The sequence below is a fragment of the Pholcus phalangioides genome, unplaced genomic scaffold (genome assembly GCF_987345545.1).
Source record: "Pholcus phalangioides strain wild (caught in Gottingen) unplaced genomic scaffold, Ppha-v1.0 ptg000003l_1, whole genome shotgun sequence".
NCBI classification, from domain to species: domain Eukaryota; kingdom Metazoa; phylum Arthropoda; class Arachnida; order Araneae; family Pholcidae; genus Pholcus; species Pholcus phalangioides.
This window is the reverse complement of record NW_028301596.1, coordinates 15,881,026-15,896,096: the sequence shown is the minus strand read 5'-3', so window position 1 is coordinate 15,896,096 and position 15,071 is coordinate 15,881,026. Positions and strand designations below refer to the sequence as shown.

The 15,071-nt window shown below is 43.4% G+C and overlaps 2 protein-coding genes across 2 annotated transcripts; one reads left to right on the top strand and one right to left on the bottom strand.

Annotated features, from left to right (window-relative positions):
* Window positions 1–604: 604 nt before the first annotated feature.
* Window positions 605–2,791, bottom strand: LOC149088163 (uncharacterized). Its single transcript, XM_089245126.1, has 2 exons — window positions 2,703–2,791; window positions 605–2,087 (listed from the first exon to the last, which is right to left on the bottom strand). The coding sequence occupies exon 2, from the start codon at window positions 2,081–2,083 to the stop codon at window positions 680–682; it is 1,404 nt and encodes a 467-aa protein (XP_089101252.1). The 5' UTR covers window positions 2,084–2,087; window positions 2,703–2,791; the 3' UTR covers window positions 605–679.
* A 476-nt stretch (window positions 2,792–3,267) lies between these two features.
* On the top strand, window positions 3,268–14,452 carry LOC149088162 (uncharacterized). Its single transcript, XM_089245114.1, has 2 exons — window positions 3,268–3,555; window positions 10,499–14,452. Exons 1-2 carry the CDS (start codon window positions 3,328–3,330, stop codon window positions 14,246–14,248), a joined length of 3,978 nt encoding a protein of 1,325 aa, XP_089101240.1. The 5' UTR covers window positions 3,268–3,327; the 3' UTR covers window positions 14,249–14,452.
* The last annotated feature ends 619 nt before the right edge of the window (window positions 14,453–15,071 follow it).

The window sequence follows — 15,071 nt, the reverse complement described above, 5'->3', positions numbered from 1 at the left end:
AAGAGGGGTCATTCCTAAATTAATCTTTTCTTCCACAAATTATTGTTTTTTTACTGACTTAGTTATTTTTCTAATGATTTTTTTTTTTTCATTCCTAAATTAAACTTTTGAATTCATTTTCTGACTTAGAAAAAATTTGCTCCTAAATTAAACTTTATTTTCTGACTTGGTTTTTTTTTTTTTCTCAACACCCTGGGAAATTTAAAGTTCATTACCGTTCTTTCAACTCTTTCCCAAATTATCGTTTATTTTCTGACTTCCCAAGTGATGAGATTATTTCAAAGAGGGGTCATTCCTAAATTAAACTTTATTTTCTGACTTTGTTATTTTTTGGAGGGATGCATTTTCTAACTTAATTTTTTTCTATCCCAAGATTTTCCCATAACGTCACTTCGAAGATATCACCAAAGAGAAGGATCTTTCCCAAATTATCGTTTAATTTCAGACTTTTTTTTTTTTTCTAACTTGGGGATCTTTCCTACATTAAACTTTATTTTCTGATGATTTTTTCATTCCTAAATTAAACTTTATTTTCTAAACTAAACAAAGATGAATCGTTTCATTAATTTTAAAATAAAATTTTTTTCAAGTCACAAATAAACTTTTGTATGTCCAAGCTGAAAAGTAAAAATAAACCAAAGGAGCAATAAAATACAAAGTCATTTTATATGATTTTCATTTATTTCAAATAAATTTCTTCTATCTTAGATTTCAAAACATCAAAATCAATCGCATTAAAACATTTTTCCGCTACATCGTAATTTTCCGCCAGAGTTTTAGCGACTTCGCGAAAGTCAATCAGGGTTAAAGCATGATCAAAATATTTATAAAACATTAAATTATCATTCAACTGCAGACATTCATGACCCAACTGATTAGCATATCCCATGGAACACCCATGGCAGTCAACAATTTTTTCGATGCTAGCAAAAAGTTTTTCACTCACCAATTTAGCCAAAATGTCGGTGATATCCATAGAACTCGTTCCTTTAGTTTGGTTTTCGCGCACACACACTTTCAGATAGTCCAAGCAGAGCGTTTTCTGCACGAGCTCACTGATCACGGTATGAAGTGGTTTATCATCCTCGCTCCAGAAGAGTGCCTCGATTGCCTGGAAAGTCATTTTGAGGGGGTTTTCGGAGCACTTGAAAATTTTGTTGTCCCCGCGATGTAGAGTTTGAATTAGCACATCATCACCGCTGTAGTCCACGATCAGGTTCTCCGACACTAGGAAAGTTCTATCAACGCGTTGCAGCATAGTACGACGAGAGAATTCGGTTCTCAAACATTCCCACACGTACGGCGAAAGAGTCACTCCATTTTTAGCTGGGTGCATGAGTCCATCGCGTTCGAAAAATTCTCGAATATGTACGCGCACTTCACCACTGAAGATCACGACGCTGACGAAAAAGTTCTCCTTCACGTGAAAGATGTTGGGAGGCGGCGCTTCCTTATTGAATCCACTGCTGCGAGATCTCTTAGCCGATGGTGGTTGAGTGTTCGGTGATGGGCGCTTGTTACTCGAAACCATTTTCCGGAACGTCAGGCTGAGTCGGACGTCTTTTACTTTTGGGTCTTTAGGTATCGCGTGACGCCACAGCTGGTTGGTTGGAGGTAGCATCGTCAGCAGGCTGTTGTGTTCCAGGATTCGGTCCACGGATTGGTGCCCCCGTCGAGAGAACACGAGCTTTCTTTCAGCGCCCAGGGAGAGGCAAGCGATGGGGTAATCTTTGACGAGCTGTGATTCGTCATCGGAATGCGGGGAGATGCTCTTGGTTCCATCAGAGTATCGGTTGACGACAACAAAGTTGTAGTCATGGCCTGAGATGCTCTCGACCACGGCTTTCAAATCCAAGAGGAGAGGTGTCCACGGTTGGGCCTGGAGGGTCATTCCGGAAAAGGTGTAGTGTAGGCCAGCGTCACCATACCCAGCATGCTGTCTGGGCATCGGATAAGTCTTGTCGCCAAACTTGAAGACGCATTCCTCTGCTGGACGGTACACGATTTCAGATTCGAGCTGGTGTAGTATCGCAACGGAAGTATCCAGTACGTTCCGAGCGTATTCATAGCGGAGGCTTTCCATCTGTCTAAATGAAAACAACGCATACAGTCTCTCTCCGCAACTCTCAAGATGAAAAAAAAAAAAAATTGCGAAATATATATTTTAACAGAAGTTTTTTTTTTTTTTTTTTAAGTTTTTTAAATTTTTATTATTATTATTATTTTACAAAATTAAATTTTTATGCATCTAACCATTCAGCGCATGCTACGACCTTGCTTCTTGCGCAATGCCCTTTTTGCAGAGGGTGAAACCCGCAAGAAGTCAAGGATTTTGGGAAGTTTAAGACTTTCACTGTCTCCAGGTTGAATCGTTGCTCTAGAAATTTTTTTTTTTGCCTGCAGTTCACATAAATGCAACTATATCTGTTATTAACAGTGGTGAGATGAATTTTCATTAAATTATAATCGAAAAGCCCTTCCCCCCATCTAATATTAAGAAGATTTCTGCTAACCCAGAGCATTTGTGGGAAATCTTCTTCGGATAGCTCCTTGCTAGAGAATGGCGGCTTGTAGAGAGAGTGATATACTCTCCCTGTGCTTAAATCAAAGCAAGCCATTTCCTTAACAACATATATCCCACTTTTAAGCAAGAATCCCTCAAAATCTAACACGCAAGAAGCCATAGAAAAAAAAAATCTTACCAAGTTGCGGAGAGAGAAGTGTATCCAAGCGAGCGAGAGAACTAAGTTAAGGAATTGTGTCTGTCCCGCAGTTTATATACTGCAGTTGCAGTTGATAAGCATAAGTATAGGAATATACTGTGAATCTCAAAGTGCACCCAGTAGCATCACTATCTCATTCACGTGAATCACTAATACAATATATTCATGTGAGCATGCATCACTGATACAGTACCAATATCTAATGATGCACTATCCAATGTTACATGAATCACTGATAATGATGTGAGTAGCATCACTATCTCATTCACGTGAATCACTGATACAATATATTCATGTGAGCATGCATCACTGATACAGTACCAATATCTAACGATACACTATCCAATGTTACATAAATCACTGATAATGATATTGACGTGAGTATGCATCACTCGCGTTGCTTCGATTATTCTGCACGCGACACTGATAACTATATGAGTACTGTCTGCCCGAGTAATGACGCATAGCACACGAGACTCGTTATCGCTTCCTAACCCTTTATCTCATTAAAAGTATCATCTTCTTTGCAGATCCTCTCACTTCGTTTTTGAGTTTTGTCCAGACAGCATCAAGTTTTTTAGCTTTCGCTTCGTACGTTCGCGCAATGGCTAGTTTTATCGATTTCGGTATAAGTAAAGAAGAATTAGTTAGATTGTTGGAAAATGACGATAATTTCGTCAATGAATGTCTCAACGAGGATTTAGTTAGTGATCGCGATATAAAATTAATGATTGAGGATGAGGAGAATTTCATCCAGCAATGCCTGAAGCGTCCTGCGCCAGTAGAAGCTGGACCAAGTGGATATGCTCCGTCAGAGAAGAAGAAGAAAGAGGTTAGTTGTTTTTTTAAATTATCGCGCGTTAAATTTTATTCCAAATTAATTTTCAGGAGTAAATTTTATTTCGAGTTGAATTTATTTCATGTAAGGTATTTAAACTCATTTATTTAATGGTAGAGCTGCGAAACATCTGGGAATTTCATTACAAGTTAAATTTTATTTCGAGTTAAATTTAATTTCAAATCAAATTTATTTATGTCGCGAGTTAAATTTTCATTCATCGAAAAAAAAATTATTCAGTTGTATTTCATGTCGCGAAACAATTTCTCAGGCGTAAATTTATTTCAAGTTAAATTTATTTCATGTAAGGTATTTAAACTTTATTTAATGGTAGAGCTGCGAAACATCTGGGAATTTCATTACAAGTTAAATTTTATTCCGAGTTAAATTTAATTTCAAATCAAATTTATTTATGTCGCGAGTTAAATTTTCATTCATCGAAAAAAAAATTATTCAGTTGTATTTCATGTCGCGAAACAATTTCTCAGGCGTAAATTTATTTCAAGTTAAATTTATTTCATGTAAGGTATTTAAACTTTATTTAATGGTAGAGCTGCGAAACATCTGGGAATTTCATGTCGCGAAACAATTTCAAAACGACACAAGAATTCAAATAGAAATTTTTTTATTCAATTGTACATCAGCAGACTCGTGAATCAATTTATACATTTGCGCACTGGTGAGATTAACGGCTTTCGTAGTGGGCGCATTTCCGCTAAAATAGCGTATATCGTAGGTTTTATTACAATACGTGAGAAAAATATTTCCTCCCAGCGGAAGAGAGGAATTACATCTTTCAAAGTCCATTTGATTTTTATATGTTGTTGCTATAAGAGTAAATAATATAACAATCAGTATCGTGAATATGGCGAACATTCTCTTGTGTCTTATCACTTGGCTCTCCAAGGACCAGCAGCTAGGTAGATCGAATGACGGAACATCAGCCTTGTTTTCTTCTGTAGCCATTTTTCAAAGCTCTAACCAATTATGTTTCAAGAATGGATTTTTTATATAATCTCTCGGAGCTCCGGTTTCTTCTAGCGCTTTCAGGAAAATTTCTTGACCCACCACGGGTGATTTTCTCCGACCGACCACACTTGATATCAAATCGCGAATGTCGCTTCCTTTGATGAGTCTGCTCTTATAAACGATCGAGCCGTTAGAATTAATTTTTAATATGTTCGGATGCTTATTTATATGCGTGATAATTTTTTCTGAGTGTCCCCTTTGCGATTTCGGGACAGAAATCAGAGCTATCGGTGATTCGTCAACTTTCTTCTCTTCTTGAATTGCCGGTGGATTGTTCTCGGCGACGTTGATTCTCTTGTTCAGCAGATTCTGATAGAGTTTAATTTTTATAGCTTCGGGCTCCTTGCTTCGCAGTATTTTCAACATCTCGTTGTCCAACTCAGAAAGCTGCTCTTTTGTGGTCACATGACGCGATAACAATTGTTCTGGAACCAGAGCGAATTTCTGTGCGTGCTCCATTATCTCGTGAACAAAGTGGCGAGGGTTTGTATGGCGGCTGGGATTAACTGGAACAAAAAACCTCCTTTCTGAATCAGCACGCGCTTTTTCTCGTATAGCGGCGTCTTTTTGCAGGCGAGTTTGCGAAGTGTATTTCTGTGCCTTTTCAGTTTATTTTTCTGTTTTGAGGATAACGGTATGACACCCTTCAAAATATTGAGTGAGCACTCGCAGACCGTCTTTAATGCTGATTTCGGTAATTTCTTCAACAAATCCTTACGTTTATTCCTCGGACAGGCAGAGAGTAGACGGAGTACTTGTTGCTTCTCCAATGCCATACTTTAAAATAACGATGTTTTTATTCCAACCATGTGCTATATGCTATAGCCTTCTTCAGCGCGCAGTGCTTTATCATGTTTTCGTGGAGAAAACAGTTCGCGCTCACTTCTGGCAAGTCCACAATGTTGGGGCAGAGAATCGCATCTAGATTATAAACTTTTAACCCGTACTGCTGCAGTAGCATCCGACACTTGTCGTGGCCTTTCGTATACAATACGACTTTTGATAATCGCTGCAAATGTTGCTCCAGCATTTCAAAAGGTACATCACCCGCCGACCACGATATTTCGTGTATGTTGTTGGTGACGTAGAGACATTGGTGTCTATCTCTAGGAGATAATTCCGAAAACTTTTTGGGCGGTTTATATACATAGTGAAAATTTTCTCTCGAATGCATGAAACACCACGCCAACTCCTTGATTATGAATGTTCTATCCGACAGCTGGAAACCCTCGACCTCTATCACAGCCGTCATGTTCGAAAATGGAAAGTTTCATTTCCTGGGTTTATAGATATATTGCGTCTGCCCAGGTAACACGTTAGTGCGCAGGCGCATTTCCTCCTCCGTCTCGGGTCGTAAATCAACCATTAAATACGAATACGGTTTTTTCGTGCTATCCTCGAACACCTCGTTGAAAAATTTGATTTTATTGGGAAACAGCTGACGTCCCAGGTGGGTCACCTGACTGACATCTCTTCTATTTTTGAATAGAAACATATATTGCGCGTTCAGAGAAACGTTTCTCATTTCCCGCCCCTGGTGAAACACGTTCTGCACTATGAAAATCACGGTCAATTTTCTGTGGTGACTGTACTTTGTGAAAAGGTTTGCTAATTTTTTCTCGCCCGATAGCTCGTTCATGAGGTCATCTAAAATCACCAAGCTGTCTTCTTCCACGCTTTCGAAATTGCTCCCCTCTCGAAACTCAACGTAGTCTTCCATATCTTCGAACAAAGTCTGATATTCGCCGTAAAACCATATAACTCGTTTCGGACGAGGCTCTCGAAACATTTCGTTTCTGTGTTTTAATAGTTCTCTGAGAAAATATGTTTTTCCCGAACCGGTGGGTCCGGCAATGAGCACGGTGCTCGGATGTGTCAGCTTGAAAGGTTCCATAGTAAATGACAAATGAATGAATTTTTTTTCTCTTTTATTTAACAGAAAAATTTTTCTTTACAAAGCTTGCTACGCGCATATCGTTTTGCATATTAAAACGCGATACAATATTATTCATACTTTTGCCGATACATCGAGAATAGATAAAAAAAATCACATAGTGACCGCACACGGTTGTCTTATCTGATTGTAACATGACGTCATTATAGTCGACGCGCGAGTAGCGTCGTAGAAATCTGTTTATGTGTCCCTTCTTGAAATAGGTGGGCGGGTTCCCGTAAGAGTCGAAGAAATCAGCTCTCGCTTCGTTTTCGATGTAAATAGCCAACCAGTGCGTTCCGGGTTCATTCTCTCTGTCCGTGTTCACAACCAGTGCAGCGGGATAAGCGATCACATTTTCGGGTAAATTGTCACTCGCAAAAACACCTAGGAAAGCCTTTCGAGTGTGGGGGTGTGTCGAGAGGGCGTGCTCTATCTGTTTAGTGTTCATCCCGCAAAGTCACACAAGACGCTTCTGGACTTTGTTATTTCCACCAACGATTCGAATTCGGCAAATATGATAACCGACACGGTCTTGGTCAAGGCTGAGGAAAACTTGAGTTCCACTCGCAGATTACCCTGCTTTTGTAGGTGCACGTGTCCGCAGTCACTCATGTCGGGTATCAGGTTGAAGGCGAAGAGGCTGTAACCGCCGGCTTCATATTCTTCTCTGCTCACGTCACATCCTTTATCTTCTCCGGGCCTTCCGGTGCCCACGAAGAGTGTGTTGTAGGCTCTGATGACGTGTCTGTTCCTAAAGTCTGGTTGTAGCGACGTGTGGGGGACGGGTCTTCCATCGATAGAAACAGAAACAAAGTTGACGTTGTTGTGCTTGAAGTCGAAGGGGTTCAAACCGAACGTTCCGTTGAATGCTTCCGTGTCCACCATGCCCATAACCAATCGCTTAGGCATGACACCCAGAAATACGTTATCTTGCACGAAACTCATGCTTCCCATGGATATCGAATAGACCTTGCATATCACGCGGTTAATGCAATATTTGGCTGTTGTTTTCTCGAGCGCCATGGCATGCGCTACAGCCACAGCAGGATTCATTCTTACTTTACGCACAAAAATACTCGCTTGCTCGATAACCACGTCGCAACCCTCAGCAGCTGTGATCAGAAAGAACTCGGGTTTCGAGCGAACCAGTCTCATCTTCAAGTCCACGAGAGAGAGCATCAGCTTCGGTTGATAGAATATGTCGACGTGAGGCACGCCCATCATTTCAAAAGAATTTTCCGCGAGTTTAGCTCTCTTCTTGGCCCCTTCGTTCTTGGTTAGGTCAGACATGTGACCTGCAGTGTCCTTGTAGTAGCCCTCGGCTGTCAGGGGTCCTTTCTTTGCATCCGATCCGTAGTTAAGCAGCGTTTCCAGGTAAGCTCGATACGGATAAGTGTGTGATGAGTTTGTGAGCGTTCTTCCATTCAACGTGACGTCAATCTGAGAGAAAAGGGTATGCAAGAAATTATTCGCCGTCGATACGGCTTCGGCGGTTTCTGGTTTTGTCACCTTTACTCTGACATACAGCTGAGTGGCAGAAAGGTCTACGTATTCTTCCGCACTTCCGGCCACGTGAAATTCGATGGGGGCCCCCGAATCGCGCACTTGAGATATGGGATGGTACTGGACCCATTCGGCTGATTCTATAGAGGTTTCCGTGGGTGGCACCGTGAACAGGTCGGCTTCGCTTTTCAAACATTCATGAGAATTTTCGTGGATTAAAGCCATCGCTGAATATATCGGATGTCGACAGCTTTCTAGCTCTCTTCTTACTGACGGTTTTCTTGACGAGTCTCTTCCTTTTATTCTTTCCTCCGAGCATGGATTTGATTTTATTGGCCCCCTTATCCGTGAGAGACCTTCCGGCTTCCTTGGCACGATCGCGAGCTGCGATCTTTGCGTCTTTTCCTTGAACGATGTCGTTGGCGAAATCCACACCAGAGCGCAACAGTTGAGAACCGACTGCCTTGGCACCGCGTTTCAACAGGGGCACGGCCGATCTGAAGAGAGAGCTGAATATAGATCCGAGGCCATAACCTCTTTGCAGAGCGCTACCCTGATAATATCCGAGTCCGTTTCCAGCCTGAGCGAGATAATAATCGTTGATGCTGTGGGCACAGCTCCGGTACGGTTTATAATGCATGTCGCAGTCTAAAGTGTAGTTTCACTATCACCTTTCCACGTTGAAATGTGAAAAACTTGCCCATGTGCGTCCTTAAATACATGTGAACGATGTCGAAACTCTTTCTGGCCAGCGGCACGTAATGGGCGCGTTCGAAAGACACGCTGACGATATCCCCGTCCTGACCGCTAGTTTTCACGATTCTCAGTAGCGGGGCGTAGGTGTTACCCACGACCTGAGGTTCGACCAGGTTGCAGTACACGTACAAGAGATGAAAGTCTAATTTAGGATCGGCTGTGAAAGGACCCTCGACTATGGTCGGACCCTCTATCAGGCCGGGTTCGAAACCCAGGTTTTCGGCTATACCGTGTCTGAGACTGAGCTTGGTGTCTTTCTTGAGGTTCACCTTAACTTTTTTCGTGATTTTATTGTACGTCACACCAATCTTGTCTTGAAAATTTTGAGTGGATATGGCTTTGATCAGTTCGGGGGTCGTCTCGTAGAAACCCGGGGCTATGCGACCGGTCTTCATTATCTTGTTTCCGACATCGAATTCGAAAGTGTTTGTCTCTTGAGTGATGTTGTGGAATGAATGGGGATAAATTATCTCCGACAGTGCGACTTCCATCTCGGATTCGAATTCCAGGGTGTTTGGAAGTTTAACCACGAAACTCGAGAGCGTGTTGTCGGGAAAAAAGTCTCTGGAAGCATCGCTGGGTAGAGTGAGATAGAAAGAAGCCATCTCTGAAATGACAGATGCGCGCACTGTTTCCGGGTTTTTATAGGACCACCCACGCGTTGAATTTTTTCGGATACCCCCGAAATTTCACGAGGTATTGAATAATTCCTTTTCTTCTCCTCTTCTTTAAAACTTTTTCAATCGGAAATTTTTCTCCCATCTTTACACCTACCATCTCTTCAGCGTAGAATGTGCCCTTGATTTCTTCCCCCATCAGGTCCTCGAGCTTGTAAACGGGAATTTCCCTTTTCACGCACTCGGTCACCACGAATATCTCTTCGGTGAAATTAGAATCGTACCCCCTCTCGAAGGTGTGTTTTGATCTTGTGATGCGCACGTGATCACCCACTTTAAACTTGCAATCTTGTTTCTTGGGTGTATCCCCATAGAGATTGTTCCACACCTCCGGCTCGTTTCCGGGGTTCACGTCCACGGGCCTCATTTTTATAGACCTGTGATACCTGTGATTGTAACTCCACACGAGGTCTTCGATCATGTCGATGTAGCGATACGTGTTCTTGGCAGTGAAGTACTTGTACATCCAGTTTCTGAGAGACCTGTTCCATCTTTCCACCACGCTGGCCTTTATCTGTTCGTTCTCCGTAGTGAAAAACTTTACACCTTGACGCTTGAGGTAGCGCTGGACTGGTGACGCTATAAATTCGCGCCCCTTATCGCTCTGTAGCGCCACTGGTTGACGTTGTTGAAAGATGCTTTCTAAAGCTTTGGCCACGCTGTCACCGGTTTTCCTTTTGAGAGGCACGACGAAACCGTACTTGGAAAAGACGTCGATGCACGTTAAAAGATAGTTGTAACCATCGTTGTGAATTGCTAGATTACGCATGTCCACCAAGTCGATTTGAAATTGACTGTTTAGACCGGCCACTATTGTTTTGTTGCGGGGAAATACTTTTTTAATTGGTTTGTGTAACGTGTACGCTCTCTCGCCAGCCAACCAATCTCTGATTTCTTTTTTCTTTGATGACTTGAGCACGCGCTTGAGGGCGGATACGCCACCGAAACTAGCGGGAAGACGTGGGTTTCTATACCTCTCATCCATTGCTTGTGTTAGACTTACGTGTCCTACATTCCCTTTTTATTTGTTTTTCAGGAGCGACACCTATGCGAGACGTGCGGCAAGGAGTTTTCCTTGCGTAGGAATCTGAATCAGCACAGGCTAACGCATGGCGAGCGTCGCCACAAGTGTTTGGTGTGCGATGCAGCGTTTCACCGCAAGAGCGATTTGATGCGCCACCAGCGTGCCATGGGGCATGGTGCGCCACCCCAGCATGGTGTGCCCCCACAGTGGGCACAAGGAGCACCACCACAGAGGCCATCACCGAGCCATCACCGAGCAGGACCACCCCAGCATGATGCGTCCCCACAGTGGGCGCAAGGAGGAGCACCACCACAGCGGCCATCACCGAGCCATGGGGCACAGCAGCAGCTTGGAGCACCCCAAGGAGGAGCACAGCTAGGAGGAGGAGGGCAAGTCAGGCGCGCACTCGACATGTTGTCGACGCACGAATTGATCCCCACCCCAGACACCGAAATGGATATGACCACCTTCCTCGACAGCGTGAGAGAGGAGTTGACGCGGCTGTTGAGGGAGGACATGACCACCCACAGGTCCCTTAAATGGAACATCGTCGCGACTGCTGTATTTTCCAGGAAAGGAAGTGACGGCGAGGACGAGTTCTGCAACGGGTATCTTCGAAGTAAAATGCTCACCACTTTAACCGCCGACCAGATAGAAGAGCACCTACAAATAGCCTTCGTAAAGGTAAAGCAGGCGACAGAGGATTTTGAAGGCAGCGGAAGTGGTTGGGTGCTCGAGCGCGTGCTCTTGCTTGAGCTAAACACGGCGCAATACCAACCACTAGCGGCCGCCACTTATATTCCGCTGCCAAAGGGGGTAGCCAGCAGAAGAGCAGTGGTAAATGTAAAGAACGATGATGAGAAATGCTTTCTCTGGTGTGTGTTGGCTGCCCTACACCCGGTGAAGCAAAACCCCGAAAGGGTGTTCAACTATATTCAGTATGAGAATGAATTGAATACCAGTGAATTAGTATACCCGGTGACACTTAAACAAATCCCACGGTTCGAAGCTGCGAATTCAGTGCGCATTAACGTCTTTGGGTTGGAGGGGGGAGAAGTCTTTCCTCTCAGGATTAGTGAGGTGGTGTCTGGTACACCAATCAACCTCTTGTTCATCAGCAACGAGACAACGTCGCACTACTGCCTCATCCAAAACATGTCTCGTTTGCTTTCCTACACGACCAAGTATGAAGGTGCATCCCACTTTTGCAATTATTGCTTGCAACGCTTCTCCTCCCTCGAGCAGCTGAATGCGCACGAACCACTTTGCCAGACACACGGTCTGCAACGAGTGACGTATCCCGGTGTAGACGACAACGTGATGTTCTTCAAGAACAACCATTACCAGCTGCACGTTCCATACGTCATATATGCGGACTTTGAGGCGATCTTGGAGAAGGTGGACAGCTGTAAGCCGAACCCGTCTCTCTCTAGCACAACCCAGAAGAGCCTTCACCGCCCCTGTGGATTCGCGTATACGGTCGTGGGGCCCGATGGTGTATACGTGAAAGAGCCCACAGTGTACAGGGGTGAAGATTGCGTGGACGTCTTCTTCCGGTGTCTCGTCGAAGAAGAACGAGTGGTTATGGGCAAGCTCGACAACCCGGTGCCTCTGCAGATGACAGCTGAAGATGAAGAGAGATTCGGGAATGCGACCACTTGTATGGTGTGCGACCGCCCACTCGGTGACGACAGGGTTCGTGACCACTGTCACATCACCGGTGGTTTTAGAGCGGCGCTGCATCAGAAGTGCAATCTCCAGCTCAGGTTAAGACGTCACATCCCGGTTATATTTCACAATTTACAAAACTACGACGCTCATTTCCTGATGCAAGGACTTTCCCGGTACCCCGATCGCAGGATCCAGGTGATCGGGAGGAATATGGAGAAATTTATCTCCTTTTCTCTCGGTCGCCTGCGATTCCTGGATTCCAACCAGTTCTTGGCGGCGTCGTTGGATTCGCTCGTGCAAGCGATGAACCCCGGTGACTTCAACAACATGAAGAAATGTTTTGGAGCTACGAGTCATCTTCTTCAACGTAAAGGATGTTATCCGTACGAGTACGTTGACTCGTTTGAGAAGTTCGAAGATCCGGTGCTGCCCCCACGAGAGGCCTTTTACACCTCTCTGGGGGATCAACATATAACCAGTGACGAGTATACATATGCGCATACCGTTTGGAGAGAATTCCGGTGTTCCAACCTCGGTGATTACCACAACCTCTACGTGAAGACTGACGTGCTGCTTCTCGGGGATGTGTTCGAGAGTTTTAGAAAACTCTGCGAAGAAAACTACAAGATCGACCCGGTGCATACGTTCACATCCCCGGGATTGGCCTGGAACGCATGTCTGCGAATGACCGGTGTCAAGCTCGAATTGATCAACGATCCGGACATGCATCTCTTCATGGAGAAAGGTATCCGAGGTGGGGTCTCAGTGATCTCCAAGCGGTATGCGCGAGCCAACAACCCGTTAATACCCGGTTATAACCCCAGTGAACCTACATCATATATCATGTACTATGATGTGAACAACTTATACGGAAAGTGTATGATGGAGCCCCTCCCGGTGAGAGACTTTAGATGGTTGTCCCCCAGTGAACTTGAGAGCATCGATTTTCTCAACATCGATGACAACGCCGTCAAGGGGTATATTTTAGAAGTGGACATGGAATACCCGGTGAAGTTGCACGACGAGCACAATTGTTTCCCCTTGGCGGCAGAAAACATTGAAATTACTGGTGACATGCTCTCTCCATTCATCAGAAGACCCGGTGATAAACCATCCAAAAAGCTCTCACCAAATCTGATGAACAAAACTTCCTACGTCATCCATTACCGGTGCCTGAAGTTATACACGTCGCTGGGGATGAAGCTGACGGGTGTTCGGCGTGCAGTCGAATTCACACAAGAGCCTTGGATACGCCCGTACATAGCGTTCAACACCGAAAAGAGGAAAAATGCCCGGTGCGAATTCGAAAAGGACTTCTATAAGCTCCTCAATAACGCTGTGTACGGGAAATCGCTAGAAAATTTGAGGAAGCACGTCGACATCCGTCTCGCCAACAATCAGAAGAGCTTGAGGAAGCTAATATCATCCCCGGCATTCGAATGCTTCAGGATAATCACCGGTGAGTTAGCCGTCATCAAGATGTTGAAGACGAAAATCCATCTGGACAGGCCCATATATACCGGTGTCACGATTTTGGACCTGTCCAAACACTTGATGGCGGACTTCCATTATAATTTTATGAAGAAAAAGTACGGACCCGGTGTGGAAGTTTTGTTCACAGACACAGATTCATTCCTCTACGAGATAAAAACCGGTGACATTTACAAAGACATGAGGGAGGAGCTACACAGGTTCGACACGTCAAACTATCCCGGTGATCATCCTCTGTTTAGCCTGCACAACAAAAAAGTGGTGGGCGTCATGAAGGACGAGAACGGCGGCGAACCCGTTGTGGAATTCGTCGGATTAAGATCAAAAATGTACAGCATGATTACAGCAGTCGCGGAGAAGAAGACCGCCAAAGGGGTCGTTCGTGCGGTCGTCAAAAAGCATCTCAAACATCAAGACTACCTGACTTGCCTCCGCAACAACTCCTCGATCAAAAACACCATGCTAAAAATCTCCTCCAGTAACCACAAACTTCAAACGGTCGCCCTCCGCAAAACGTCGCTGTGCCCTCGCGACGATAAACGCTATATTCTCGGTGATGGCATTAAAACATATGCGTATGGCCACTATGCCATTCGATGAACAGTGCTACATGGACACTGATGTACATATTTTTTCCCATTTATTTTAACATATTTTTCCATTTATTTTGTATATATTTTTTTCCATTTATTTTGTATATATTTTTTTCCATTTATTTTGTATATATATTTTTTCCATTTATTCTTGTATATATATTTTTTCTCATTTATTTTGTGTATCATTAAAATTTAATTTTCTTTATCATCAATGCTTCTGTCATTAATTGAGTTACGTGTGATTTTTTTTTTTCAGCTTGAGTATGATGAAAAGTCAATAACATTTCTTTTTGAGGGAATTTTATTTTACAGCTTGATATGTGAAAAAAAAAAGTTTAATTTAGGAATGAAAAAAAAAAATCATTAGAAAAATAACTAAGTCAGTAAAAAAACAATAATTTGTGGAAGAAAAGATTAATTTAGGAATGACCCCTCTTTGAAATAATCTCATCACTTGGGATGGAAAAAAAAAATTTAGGAGCATCCCTCCAAAAAAAAAAAAAAACAAGTCAGGAAATAAAGTTTAATTTAGGAGCAAATTTTTTCTAAGTCAGAAAATGAATTCAAAAGTTTAATTTAGGAATGTTCCCTGAAAAAAATCATCACTTGGGAAATAAAGTTTAATTTAGGAATGACCCCCCTGAAAAACGATAATTTGGGAATGACGTCATAGGCAAGAACGATAATTTAGGAATGACGTCATAGGAAGCGCCATCTAGCGAGCCTCAACAAGTGCGAAGCACCCATTTGTTTGATGCGCAGCAAGTGGGGAGCCCTATTGTTTGATGCGCAGCAAGTGGGGAGCCCTATTGTTTGATGCGCAGCAA